Source organism: Oncorhynchus masou, chromosome 15, assembly GCF_036934945.1.
Source record: "Oncorhynchus masou masou isolate Uvic2021 chromosome 15, UVic_Omas_1.1, whole genome shotgun sequence".
Classification (NCBI taxonomy): Eukaryota; Metazoa; Chordata; class Actinopteri; order Salmoniformes; family Salmonidae; genus Oncorhynchus; species Oncorhynchus masou.
In genome coordinates, this window is record NC_088226.1 from 73,390,819 (window position 1) to 73,406,032 (window position 15,214).

At 43.9% G+C, this 15,214-nt stretch overlaps 1 protein-coding gene across 1 annotated transcript in view; it reads left to right on the forward strand.

The window, feature by feature from the left end:
• megf11 (multiple EGF-like-domains 11) overlaps nucleotides 1-15,214 on the forward strand; it is a 551,700-nt gene that overhangs the window by 374,307 nt on the left and 162,179 nt on the right. Inside the window, exons 9-10 of the mRNA XM_064990212.1 lie at nucleotides 330-450; nucleotides 5,244-5,380. Of these exons, the coding sequence (XP_064846284.1) occupies nucleotides 330-450; nucleotides 5,244-5,380 (258 nt within the window). The remainder of the gene's footprint in view (nucleotides 1-329; nucleotides 451-5,243; nucleotides 5,381-15,214) is intronic.

Genomic DNA, 15,214 nt, shown 5'->3' on the forward strand with positions numbered 1-15,214 from the left:
CACACACCACGCCACACCACACACCACACACACCACGCCACACCACACACACCACACACACACCACACCACGCACACGCACACCACACACACCACACCACACAGGCACACACACACCGCGCCACACCACACACACCACACCACACACACCACACCACGCCACACACACACACCACACCACACCACGCACGCACACACACACCACACACATTCGCACAAAGGCACGCATACACCAACACACTATGGTAGCCGTGTGTGTGTGTGTGTGTGTGTGTGTGTGTGTGTGTATTTATATGTGTGTTGTAAGCCAGTATCTGTTCTATCCCTTAGCTGTGGACAGCGGTGTCCCAGTGGTAGTCATGGACAACAGTGTGAGCAGAGCTGTTCCTGTCTGAACGGAGGATCCTGTGACCACGCCAGTGGAGAGTGTTCCTGCCCTGCTGGATGGACGGTAGGACACTGTTATCATTCATGTTAACTATAGATAGAAGAGATATACCCCATTGACCTCTGTTGACCTACAGGATCACAAGAAATATATCCCTGTTTCGTGATATCAGATATTACCTTCGTCTACAAAAACACTATGAACTTCAGTTTGAGTGTTTATAATCAGACATTATCGTTGATCTACTTCTACCTCTTCAACTTCCTCTCTTCACCCTCACTCTGTCATACCCCTAGTCTGTGTACCTGTGTTCTTCCTCCTCAACTTCCTCTCTTCTTCCTCACGTTGTCATACCCCTAGTCTGTGTTCCTGTGTTCTTCCTCTTCAACTTCCTCTCTTCTCCCTCACTCTGTCATACCCCTAGTCTGCGTACCTGTGTTCTTCCTCCTCAACTTCCTCTCTTCTTCCTCACTCTGTCATACCCCTAGTCTGTGTACCTGTGTTCTTCCTCCTCAACTTCCTCTCTTCTTCCTCACTCTGTCATACCCCCAGTCTGTTTTCCTGTGTTCTTCCTCCTCAACTTCCTCTCTTCTTCCTCACTCTGTCATACCCCCAGTCTGTTTTCCTGTGTTCTTCCTCCTCAACTTCCTCTCTTCTTCCTCACTCTGTCATACCCCTAGTCTGTGTTCCTGTATTCTTCCTCCTCAACTTCCTCTCTTCTTCCTCACTCAGGGCTCAGTGTCTGATCCAGTATATCAGGGCTCATTGTCTGATCCAGTATATCAGGGCTCAGTGTCTGATCCAGTATATCAGGGCTCAGTGTCTGATCCAGTATATATATTCTGTTGTGTTCCTCAGGGCTCAGTGTCTGATCCAGTATATCAGGGCTCAGTGTCTGATCCAGTATACCAGGGCTCAGTGTCTGATCCAGTATATCAGGGCTCAGTGTCTGATCCAGTATATCAGGGCTCAGTGTCTGATCCAGTATATCAGGGCTCAGTGTCTGATCCAGTATATCAAGGCTCAGTGTCTGATCCAGTATATCAGGGCTCAGTGTCTGATCCAGTATACCAGGGCTCAGTGTCTGATCCAGTATACCAGGGCTCAGTGTCTGATCCAGTATATATATTCTGTTGTGTTCCTCAGGGCTCAGTCTCTGGTCCAGTATATATATTCTGTTGTGTTCCTCAGGGCTCAGTGTCTGATCCAGTATATATATTCTGGTTTGTTCCTCAGGGCTCAGTGTCTGATCCAGTATACCAGGGCTCAGTGTCTGATCCAGTATATATATTCTGTTGTGTTCCTCAGGGCTCAGTGTCTGATCCAGTATATATATTCTGGTTTGTTCCTCAGGGCTCAGTGTCTGATCCAGTATATATATTCTGTTGTGTTCCTCAGGGCTCAGTGTCTGATCCAGTATATATATTCTGTTTTGTTCCTCAGGGCTCAGTGTCTGATCCAGTATATATATTCTGTTGTGTTCCTCAGGGCTCAGTGTCTGGTCCAGTACATATATTCTGTTTTGTTTCTCAGGGCTCAGTGTCTGGTCCAGTATATATATTCTGTTGTGTTCCTCAGGGCTCAGTGTCTGATCCAGTATATATATTCTGTTGTGTTCCTCAGGGCTCAGTCTCTGATCCAGTATATATATTCTGTTGTGTTCCTCAGGGCTCAGTGTCTGATCCAGTATATATATTCTGTTGTGTTCCTCAGGGCTCAGTGTCTGATCCAGTGTATATATTCTGTTGTGTTCCTCAGGGCTCAGTCTCTGATCCAGTATATATATTCTGTTGTGTTCCTCAGGGCTCAGTTTCTGGTCCAGTATATATATTCTGTTGTGTTCCTCAGGGCTCAGTGTCTGATCCAGTATATATATTCTGTTGTGTTCCTCAGGGCTCAGTGTCTGGTCCAGTATATATATTCTGTTGTGTTCCTCAGGGCTCAGTGTCTGGTCCAGTACATATATTCTGTTGTGTTCCTCAGGGCTCAGTGTCTGATCCAGTATATATATTCTGTTGTGTTCCTCAGGGCTCAGTGTCTGATCCAGTATACCAGGGCTCAGTGTCTGATCCAGTATACCAGGGCTCAGTGTCTGATCCAGTATATCAGGGCTCAGTGTCTGATCCAGTATACCAGGGCTCAGTGTCTGATCCAGTATACCAGGGCTCAGTGTCTGATCCAGTATATCAGGGCTCAGTGTCTGATCCAGTATATCAGGGCTCAGTGTCTGATCCAGTATATCAGGGCTCAGTGTCTGATCCAGTATACCAGGGCTCAGTGTCTGGTTGGTCCAGTATATCAGGGCTCAGTGTCTGATCCAGTATATCAGGGCTCAGTGTCTGATCCAGTAAATCAGGGCTCAGTGTCTGATCCAGTATATCAGGGCTCAGTGTCTGATCCAGTATATCAGGGCTCAGTGTCTGATCCAGTATATCAGGGCTCAGTGTCTGATCCAGTATACCAGGGCTCAGTGTCTGATCCAGTATATATATTCTGTTGTGTTCCTCAGGGCTCAGTCTCTGGTCCAGTACATATATTCTGTTGTGTTCCTCAGGGCTCAGTCTCTGATCCAGTATATATATATTCTGTTGTGTTCCTCAGGGCTCAGTGTCTGATCCAGTATACCAGGGCTCAGTGTCTGATCCAGTATATATTCTGGTTTGTTCCTCAGGGCTCAGTCTCTGATCCAGTATATATATTCTGTTGTGTTCCTCAGGGCTCAGTGTCTGGTCCAGTATATATATTCTGTTGTGTTCCTCAGGGCTCAGTGTCTGATCCAGTATATATATTCTGTTGTGTTCCTCAGGGCTCAGTGTCTGATCCAGTATATATATTCTGTTGTGTTCCTCAGGGCTCAGTGTCTGATCCAGTATATCTATTCTGTTGTGTTCCTCAGGGCTCAGTCTCTGATCCAGTATATATATTCTGTTGTGTTCCTCAGGGCTCAGTGTCTGGTCCAGTACATATATTCTGTTGTGTTCCTCAGGGCTCAGTGTCTGATCCAGTATATATATTCTGTTGTGTTCCTCAGGGCTCAGTGTCTGGTCCAGTATATATATTCTGTTGTGTTCCTCAGGGCTGTGTCTGATCCAGTATACCAGGGCTCAGTGTCTGATCCAGTATATATATTCTGTTGTGTTCCTCAGGGCTCAGTGTCTGGTCCAGTATATATATTCTGTTGTGTTCCTCAGGGCTCAGTCTCTGATCCAGTATATATATTCTGTTGTGTTCCTCAGGGCTCAGTGTCTGATCCAGTATATATATTCTGTTGTGTTCCTCAGGGCTCAGTGTCTGGTCCAGTATATATATTCTGTTGTGTTCCTCAGGGCTCAGTGTCTGATCCAGTATATATATTCTGTTGTGTTCCTCAGGGCTCAGTGTCTGATCCAGTATATATATTCTGTTGTGTTCCTCAGGGCTCAGTGTCTGATCCAGTGTATATATTCTGTTGTGTTCCTCAGGGCTCAGTCTCTGATCCAGTATATATATTCTGTTGTGTTCCTCAGGGCTCAGTTTCTGGTCCAGTATATATATTCTGTTGTGTTCCTCAGGGCTCAGTGTCTGATCCAGTATATATATTCTGTTGTGTTCCTCAGGGCTCAGTGTCTGGTCCAGTATATATATTCTGTTGTGTTCCTCAGGGCTCAATGTCTGATCCAGTACATATATTCTGTTGTGTTCCTCAGGGCTCAGTGTCTGGTCCAGTACATATATTCTGTTGTGTTCCTCAGGGCTCAATGTCTGATCCAGTACATATATTCTGTTGTGTTCCTCAGGGCTCAGTGTCTGGTCCAGTATATATATTCTGTTGTGTTCCTCAGGGCTCAGTGTCTGATCCAGTGTATATATTCTGGTTTGTTCCTCAGGGCTCAGTGTCTGGTCCAGTATATATATTCTGGTTTGTTCCTCAGGGCTCAATGTCTGATCCAGTATATATATTCTGTTGTGTTCCTCAGGGCTCAATGTCTGATCCAGTATATATATTCTGGTTTGTTCCTCAGGGCTCAGTGTCTGGTCCAGTATATATATTCTGGTTTGTTCCTCAGGGCTCAGTGTCTGATCCAGTATATATATTCTGTTGTGTTCCTCAGGGCTCAATGTCTGATCCAGTATATATATTCTGTTGTGTTCCTCAGGGCTCAATGTCTGATCCAGTATATATATTCTGGTTTGTTCCTCAGGGCTCAGTGTCTGGTCCAGTATATATATTCTGGTTTGTTCCTCAGGGCTCAGTGTCTGGTCCAGTACATATATTCTGTTGTGTTCCTCAGGGCTCAATGTCTGATCCAGTACATATATTCTGTTGTGTTCCTCAGGGCTCAGTGTCTGGTCCAGTATATATATTCTGTTGTGTTCCTCAGGGCTCAGTGTCTGATCCAGTGTATATATTCTGGTTTGTTCCTCAGGGCTCAGTGTCTGGTCCAGTATATATATTCTGGTTTGTTCCTCAGGGCTCAATGTCTGATCCAGTATATATATTCTGTTGTGTTCCTCAGGGCTCAATGTCTGATCCAGTATATATATTCTGGTTTGTTCCTCAGGGCTCAGTGTCTGGTCCAGTATATATATTCTGGTTTGTTCCTCAGGGCTCAGTGTCTGATCCAGTATATATATTCTGTTGTGTTCCTCAGGGCTCAATGTCTGATCCAGTATATATATTCTGTTGTGTTCCTCAGGGCTCAATGTCTGATCCAGTATATATATTCTGGTTTGTTCCTCAGGGCTCAGTGTCTGGTCCAGTATATATATTCTGGTTTGTTCCTCAGGGCTCAGTGTCTGATCCAGTATATATATTCTGTTGTGTTCCTCAGGGCTCAATGTCTGATCCAGTATATATATTCTGTTGTGTTCCTCAGGGCTCAGTGTGTGCCCATCCGTGCCAAGTGGGCAAGTATGGCATCAACTGCAGCAAGGACTGCTCCTGCCTTAACGGTGGACTGTGTGACCATGTCACTGGTCAGTGCCAGTGTACCCCAGGTTACAGTGGACAGAGGTACGTCATGTAGTTTATTACACTGCCTGCTTGCCTACTGACTTACCGCTCTCTTTTTTTAACGCACTTTTTCTCCTCAATGTCCTGGTATCCAATTGGTAGTTACAGTCTTGCCTCATCGCTGCAACTCCCGAACAGATTTGGGAGAGGCAAAAGGTCGAGAGCCGTGCGTCTTTCTTTGAAACACAACCCAACCAAGCCGCACTGCTTCTTGACACAATGCCCACTTAACCCAGAAGCCAGCCGCATCAATGTGTCGGAAGGAAACACTGTACAACTGGCGACCGTGTCAGCGTGCCCTGCGCCCGGCCCGCCACAGGAGTCGCTAGTGCGCGATGGGACAAGGACATCCCTGTCGCCAAACCCTCCCCTAACCTGGACGATGCATCGTCCCATGGGTCTCCCGGTCGTGTCCAGTCCCTTACTGCTCTCCCTGTGAAACATAAGGGATAAGGCTGGTGGTGGGACCACATCGCTGGGTAGTGCCGGTGCACAGCTGGCTACAATCATACAACAGACCTTATTCTTGTCATAGCCACGATTTTCATTATAATGAATGTGATCAAAATCTAGGCTAGCATGGTTAGGATGAATCTAGACTATAATGGTTAGGATGAATCTAGCCTAGCGGGATTAGGATAAATCTAGACTAGAATGATTAGGATGAATCTAGACTAGCGGGGTTAGGATAAATCTAGACTAGAATGGTTAGGATAAATCTAGACTAGAATGGTTAGGATACATCTAGACTAGCGGGGTTAGGATAAATCTAGACTAGCAAGATTAGGATAAATATAGACTAGCGGGGTTAGGATAAATCTAGACTAGCGGTGTTAGGATAAATCTAGACTAGAATGGTTAGGATGAATCTAGAATAGCGGGGTTAGGATAAATCTAGACTAGAATGGTTAGGATACATCTAGACTAGCGGGGTTAGGATAAATCTAGACTAGCAAAATTAGGATAAATATAGACTAGCGGGGTTAGGATAAATCTAGACTAGCGGGGTTAGGATAAATCTAGACTAGAATGGTTAGGATGAATCTAGACTAGCGGGGTTAGGATAAATCTAGACTAGCAAGATTAGGATAAATCTAGACTAGCGGGGTTAGGATAAATCTAGACTAGAATGGTTAGGCTACATCTAGACTATAATGGTTAGGATGAATCTAGACTAGCGGGGTTAGGATAAATCTAGACTAGAATGGTTAGGATGAATCTAGACTAGAATGGTTAGGATGAATCTAGACTAGAATGGTTAGGATGAATCTAGACTAGAATGGTTAGGATGAATCTAGACTAGCGGGGTTAGGATAAATCTAGACTAGAATGGTTAGGATGAATCTAGACTAGAATGGTTAGGATGAATCTAGACTAGAATGGTTAGGATGAATCTAGACTAGAATGGTTAGGATGAATCTAGACTAGCGGGGTTAGGATAAATCTAGACGATAAAGGTTAGGATTAATCTAGACTAGCAAGGTTAGGATAAATATAGACTAGAATGGTTAGGATGAATCTAGACTAGCGGGGTTAGGATGAATCTAGACTAGCGGGGTTAGGATAAATCTAGACTAGAATGGTTAGGATAAATCTAGACTAGAATGGTTAGGATACATCTAGACTAGCGGGGTTAGGATAAATCTAGACTAGCAAGATTAGGATAAATCTAGACTAGCGGGGTTAGGATAAATCTAGACTTGCGGGGTTAGGATAAATCTAGACTAGAATGGTTAGGATGAATCTAGACTAGCGGGGTTAGGATAAATCTAGACTAGAATGGTTAGGATACATCTAGACTAGCGGGGTTAGGTTAAATCTAGACTAGCAAGATTAGGATAAATATAGACTAGCGGGGTTAGTATAAATCTAGACTAGCGGGGTTAGGATAAATCTAGACTAGAATGGTTAGGATGAATCTAGACTAGCGGGGTTAGGATAAATCTAGACTAGCAAGATTAGGATAAATCTAGACTAGCGGGGTTAGGATAAATCTAGACTAGAATGGTTAGGCTACATCTAGACTATAATGGTTAGGATGAATCTAGACTAGCGGGGTTAGGATAAATCTAGACTAGAATGGTTAGGATGAATCTAGACTAGAATGGTTAGGATGAATCTAGACTAGAATGGTTAGGATGAATCTAGACTAGAATGGTTAGGATGAATCTAGACTAGAATGGTTAGGATACATCTAGACTATAATGGTTAGGATGAATATAGACTAGCAGGGTTAGGATAAATCTAGACTAGAATGGTTAGGATGAATCTAGAATAGCGGGGTTAGGATAAATCTAGACTAGAATGGTTAAGATACATCTAGACTAGCGGGGTTAGGATAAATCTAGACTAGCAAAATTAGGATAAATATAGACTAGCGGGGTTAGGATAAATCTAGACTAGCGGGGTTAGGATAAATCTAGACTAGAATGGTTAGGATGAATCTAGACTAGCGGGGTTAGGATAAATCTAGACTAGCAAGATTAGGATAAATCTAGACTAGCGGGGTTAGGATAAATCTAGACTAGAATGGTTAGGCTACATCTAGACTATAATGGTTAGGATGAATCTAGACTAGCGGGGTTAGGATAAATCTAGACTAGAATGGTTAGGATGAATCTAGACTAGAATGGTTAGGATGAATCTAGACTAGAATGGTTAGGATGAATCTAGACTAGAATGGTTAGGATGAATCTAGACTAGCGGGGTTAGGATAAATCTAGACTAGAATGGTTAGGATGAATCTAGACTAGAATGGTTAGGATTCATCTAGACTAGAATGGTTAGGATGAATCTAGACTAGAATGGTTAGGATGAATCTAGACTAGCGGGGTTAGGATAAATCTAGACGATAAAGGTTAGGATTAATCTAGACTAGCAAGGTTAGGATAAATATAGACTAGAATGGTTAGGATGAATCTAGACTAGCGGGGTTAGGATGAATCTAGACTAGCGGGGTTAGGATAAATCTAGACTAGAATGGTTAGGATAAATCTAGACTAGAATGGTTAGGATACATCTAGACTAGCGGGGTTAGGATAAATCTAGACTAGCAAGATTAGGATAAATCTAGACTAGCGGGGTTAGGATAAATCTAGACTTGGGGGTTAGGATAAATCTAGACTAGAATGGTTAGGATGAATCTAGACTAGCGGGGTTAGGATAAATCTAGACTAGAATGGTTAGGATACATCTAGACTAGCGGGGTTAGGTTAAATCTAGACTAGCAAGATTAGGATAAATATAGACTCGCGGGGTTAGTATAAATCTAGACTAGCGGGGTTAGGATAAATCTAGACTAGAATGGTTAGGATGAATCTAGACTAGCGGGGTTAGGATAAATCTAGACTAGCAAGATTAGGATAAATCTAGACTAGCGGGGTTAGGATAAATCTAGACTAGAATGGTTAGGCTACATCTAGACTATAATGGTTAGGATGAATCTAGACTAGCGGGGTTAGGATAAATCTAGACTAGAATGGTTAGGATGAATCTAGACTAGAATGGTTAGGATGAATCTAGACTAGAATGGTTAGGATGAATCTAGACTAGAATGGTTAGGATGAATCTAGACTAGAATGGTTAGGATACATCTAGACTATAATGGTTAGGATGAATATAGACTAGCAGGGTTAGGATAAATCTAGACTATAATGGTTAGGATAAATCTAGACTAGCAAGGTTAGGATAAATATAGACTAGAATGGTTAGGATGAATCTAGACTAGCGGGGTTAGGATAAATCTAGACTAGCGGGGTTAGGATGAATCTAGACTAGAATGGTTAGGATGAATCTAGACTAGAATGGTTAGGATACATCTAGACTATAATGGTTAGGATGAATCTAGACTAGCGGGGTTAGGATAAATCTAGACTATAATGGTTAGGATAAATTTAGACTAGCAAGGTTAGGATAAATATAGACTAGAATGGTTAGGATGAATCTAGACTAGCAGGGTTAGGATAAATCTAGACTAGCAAGGTTCGGATAAATATAGACTAGAATGGTTAGGATGAATCTAGACTAGCGGGGTTAGGATAAATATAGACTAGAATGGTTAGGATGAATTTAGACTACTGGGGTTAGGATAAATCTAGACTAGAATGGATAGGATGAATCTAGACTAGCGGGGTTAGGATAAATCTAGACTAGAATGGTTAGGATAAATCTAGACTGGAATGGTTAGGATTCATCTAGACTAGCGGGGTTAGGATAAATCTAGACTATAATGGTTAGGATGAATCTAGACTAGCGTGGTTAGGATAAATCTAGACTATAATGGTTAGGATGAATCTAGACTAGCGTGGTTAGGATAAATCTAGACTAGCGGGGTTAGGATAAATCTAGACTAGAATGGTTAGGCTACATCTAGACTATAATGGTTAGGATGAATCTAGACTAGCGGGGTTAGGATAAATCTAGACTAGAATGGTTAGGATGAATCTAGACTAGAATGGTTAGGATGAATCTAGACTAGAATGGTTAGGATAAATCTAGACTGGAATGGTTAGGATTCATCTAGACTAGCGGGGTTAGGATAAATCTAGACTATAATGGTTAGGATGAATCTAGACTAGCGTGGTTAGGATAAATCTAGACTATAATGGTTAGGATGAATCTAGACTAGCGGGGTTAGGATAAATCTAGACTATAATGGTTAGGATGAATCTAGACTAGCGGGGTTAGGATAAATCTAGACTATAATGGTTAGGATGAATCTAGACTAGCGTGGTTAGGATAAATCTAGACTATAATGGTTCGGATGAATCTAGACTAGCGGGGTTAGGATAAATCTAGACTATAATGGTTAGGATGAATCTAGACTAGCGGGGTTAGGATAAATCTAGACTATAATGGTTAGGATGAATCTAGACTAGCGGGGTTAGGATAAATCTAGACTATAATGATTAGGATGAATCTAGACTATAATGGTTAGGATAAATCTAGACTATATTGGTTCGGACCACCTTCCGGAGACACCTGAAACCCCACCTCTTCAAGGAATACCTAGGATAGGATAAGTAATCCTTCTCACCCCCCCCCCCTTAAATGATTTAGATGCACTATTGTAAAGTGGCTGTTCCACTGGATGTCAGAAGGTGAATTCACCAATTTGTAAGTCGCTCTGGATAAGAGCGTCTGCTCAATGACTTAAATGAAATGAAATGGATGAATCTAGACTAGCGGGGTTACTCTACACACAAAAATCCATACAATGCTCTCGCTCGACCCTCCATTTGGCAAATCTGACTATAACTCTATTCTCCTGATTCATGTTTACAAGCAAAAACTCAAACAGCAAGTACCAGTGACTCTTTCAATACTAAAGTGGTCAGATGAAATGGATGCCCAGTTACAGGACTGTTTTGTTAGCACAGACTGGGATATGTTCTGATGGCATTAACTTCTTTAGCCTATGTGGGACGCCGGCTTCATGAATCAATTATTCGACAACGACGTCCCCACAGTGACCGTACGTACAGTATATACAGTGGGGAGAACAAGTATTTGATACACTGCCGATTTTGCAGGTTTTCCTACTTACAAAGCATGTAGAGGTCTGTCATTTTTATCGTAGCTACACTTCAACTATGAGAGACGGAATCTAAAACAAAATCCAGAAAATCACATTGTATGATTTTTAAGTAATTAATTTGCATTTTATTGTATGACATAAGTATTTGATCACCTACCAACCATTAAGAATTTCAGCTCTCACAGATCTGTTAGTTTTTCTTTAAGAAGCCCTCCTGTTCTCCATTCATTACCTGTATTAACTGCACCTGTTTGAACTCGTTACCTGTATAAAATACACCTGTCCACACACTCAATCAAACAGACTCCAACCTCTCCACAATGGCCAAGACCAGAGAGTTGTGTAAGGACATCAGGGATAGAATTGTAGACCTGCACAAGGCTGAGATGGGCTACAGGACAATAGGCAAGCAGCTTGGTGAGAAGGCAACAACTGTTGGCACAATTATTAGAAAATGGAAGAAGTTCAAGATGACGGTCAGTCAGCCACGGTCTGGGGCTCCATGCAAGATCTCACCTTGTGGGGCATCAATGATCATGAGGAAGGTGAGGGATCAGCCCAGAACTACACGGCAGGACCTGGTCAATGACCTGAAGAGAGCTGGGACCACAGTCTCAAAGAAAACCATTAGTAACACACTACGCCGTCATGGATTAAAATCCTGCAGCGCACGCAAGGTCCCCCTGCTCAAGCCAGCGCATGTCCAGGCCCGTCTGAAGTTTGCCAATGACCATCTGGATGATCTAGAGGAGGAATGGGAGAAGGTCATGTGGTCTGATGAGACACAAATAGAGCTTTTTGGTCTAAACTCTACTCGCCGTGTTTGGAGGAAGAAGAAGGATGAGTAAAACACCAAGAAGACCAACCGAACCGTGAAGCATGGAGGTGGAATCATCATTCTTTGGGGATGCTTTTCTGCAAAGGGGACAGGACGACTGCACAGTACTGAGGGGAGGATGATGGGGCCATGTATTGCAAGATTTTGGCCAACAACCTCGTTCCCTCAGTAAGAGCATTGAAGATGGATCGTGGCTGGGTCTTCCAGCATGACAACGACCCGAAACACACAGCCAGGGAAACTAAGGAGTGGCTCCGTAAGAAGCATCTCAAGGTCCTGGAGTGGCCAGCCAGTCTCCAGACCTGAACCCAATAGAAAATCTTTGGAGGGAGCTGAAAGTCCATTTTGCTCAGCGACAGCCCCGAAACCTGAAGGATCTGGAGAAGGTCTGTATGGAGGAGTGGGCCAAAATCCCTGCTGCAGTGTGTGCAAACCTGGTCAAGAACTACAAGAAACGTATGATCTCTGTAAATTGCAAACAAAGGTTTCTGTACCAAATATTAAGTTCTGCTTTTCGGATTAATCAAATACTACACACAATTTCCCCATAATGACAAAGCGAAAAAATGCTAGCCTAGATTTTTTTTTACTCTTTGCAAAAAATGTTTTATACAGATATACCTTATTTACATAAGTATTAAGACCCTTTGAAACAAGATGGTCTGATGAAGTCCAAGATTGACCTCTTTGGCCTAAATGCCAGGAGTCACGTCTGGAGGAAACTGGCACCATCCCTATGGTGAAGCATGGTAAACAGTAAACACACACCACACCACACATACACCACACCACACCACACACACCACACCACACACACCACACACACCACACATAACAGTAAACCATTTAGGACAGACTACACTACTGTATATAGGTAACAGTAAACCATTTAGGACAGACTACACTACTGTATATAGGTAACAGTAAACCATTTAGGACAGACTACACTACTGTATATAGGTAACAGTAAACCATTTAGGAGCGGCAGTGTAGCCTAGTGGTTAGAGCGTTGGACTAGTAACCGAAAGGTTGCAAGTTCATATCCCCGAGCTGACAAGGTACAAATCTGTCGTTCTGCCCCTGAACAGGCAGTTAACCCACTGTTCCTAGGCTGTCATTGAAAATAAGAAATTGTTCTTAGCTGACTTGCCTAGTTAAATAAAGGTAAAATAAAATAAATAAAAGGACCAGTAAACCATTTAGGACAGACTACACTACTGTATATAGGTAATACAGAGCTATACAGAGCTACCAGGGCAGACTATCTTCTCTTCAGTTCCCTCAGACTGAGCTACCAGGGCAGGCTATCTTCTCTTCAGTTCCCTCAGACTGAGCTACCAGGGCAGACTATCTTCTCTTCAGTTCCCTCAGACTGAGCTACCAGGGCAGGCTATCTTCTCTTCAGTTCCCTCAGACTGAGCTACCAGGGCAGGTTATCTTCTCTTCAGTTCCCTCAGACTGAGCTACCAGGGCAGGCTATCTTCTCTTCAGTTCCCTCAGACTGAGCTACCAGGGCAGGTTATCAGATCTCTTCAGTTCCCTCAGACTGAGCTACCAGGGCAGGTTATCTTCTCTTCAGTTCCCTCAGACTGAGCTACCAGGGCAGGTTATCAGATCTCTTCAGTTCCCTCAGACTGAGCTACCAGGGCAGGTTATCTTCTCTTCAGTTCCCTCAGACTGAGCTACCAGGGCAGGTTATCAGATCTCTTCAGTTCCCTCAGACTGAGCTACCAGGGCAGGTTATCTTCTCTTCAGTTCCCTCAGACTGAGCTACCAGGGCAGGCTATCTTCTCTTCAGTTCCCTCAGACTGAGCTACCAGGGCAGGTTATCAGTTCCCTGAGACTGAGCTACCAGGGCAGGCTATCTTCTCTTCAGTTCCCTCAGACTGAGCTACCAGGGCAGGTTATCTTCTCTTCAGTTCCCTCAGACTGAGCTACCAGGGCAGGTTATCTTCTCTTCAGTTCCCTCAGACTGAGCTACCAGGGCAGGCTATCTTCTCTTCAGTTCCCTCAGACTGAGCTACCAGGGCAGGTTATCAGATCTCTTCAGTTCCCTGAGACTGAGCTACCAGGGCAGGTTATCAGTTCCCTGAGACTGAGCTACCAGGGCAGGTTATCAGATCTCTTCAGTTCCCTCAGACTGAGCTACCAGGGCAGGTTATCAGATCTCTTCAGTTCCCTCAGACTGAGCTACCAGGGCAGGTTATCTTCTCTTCAGTTCCCTCAGACTGAGCTACCAGGGCAGGCTATCTTCTCTTCAGTTCCCTCAGACTGAGCTACCAGGGCAGGCTATCTTCTCTTCAGTTCCCTCAGACTGAGCTACCAGGGCAGGCTATCTTCTCTTCAGTTCCCTCAGACTGAGCTACCAGGGCAGACTATCTTCTCTTCAGTTCCCTCAGACTGAGCTACCAGGGCAGGCTATCTTCTCTTCAGTTCCCTCAGACTGAGCTACCAGGGCAGGCTATCTTCTCTTCAGTTCCCTCAGACTGAGCTACCAGGGCAGACTATCTTCTCTTCAGTTCCCTCAGACAGAGCTACCAGGGCAGACTATCTTCTCTTCAGTTCCCTGAGACTGAGCTACCAGGGCAGGCTATCTTCTCTTCAGTTCCCTCAGACTGAGCTACCAGGGCAGACTATCTTCTCTTCAGTTCCCTCAGACAGAGCTACCAGGGCAGGCTATCTTCTCTTCAGTTCCCTGAGACTGAGCTACCAGGGCAGGTTATCTTCTCTTCAGTTCCCTCAGACTGAGCTACCAGGGCAGGCTATCTTCTCTTCAGTTCCCTCAGACTGAGCTACCAGGGCAGGTTATCTTCTCTTCAGTTCCCTCAGACAGAGCTACCAGGGCAGGCTATCTTCTCTTCAGTTCCCTCAGACTGAGCTACCAGGGCAGACTATCTTCTCTTCAGTTCCCTCAGACTGAGCTACCAGGGCAGGCTATCTTCTCTTCAGTTCCCTGAGACTGAGCTACCAGGGCAGGCTATCTTCTCTTCAGTTCCCTGAGACTGAGCTACCAGGGCAGGTTATCTTATCTTCAGCCTAAAGCCACCTGGATAAAAACTCTTCCAGAACACAGCTTTCTGTCTCTTCTAACATTTGGCTAAACTGCCCTCATTCATTTAGTGAAGTGACAGGTGAATTAACCTGAAATAGAGTTAGACTGTATTAATCCCCTACGCTACACTACACCCACCTCTCTGCCTGGAGTACTACTTTACCCAGACGTGAACAGGGTACCATTTGGGAGACACAACCCAGTCTGAAGCCAATGTCATTTAAACATGAAACATAACTAGTCCATGTGATAATGTAATTGAGCTATCTATCTGGCTGCTAATGGTTCTGCTGGACACCTGAGATCGATGCTGTGCCAGGGATGGTATATTTAAGGTCCTGTAGAAGTCTCCTCTAAGGAATCTCTCTCTCTCTCTTTCTCTCTGTCTCTCTCTCTTTCTCTCTCTCT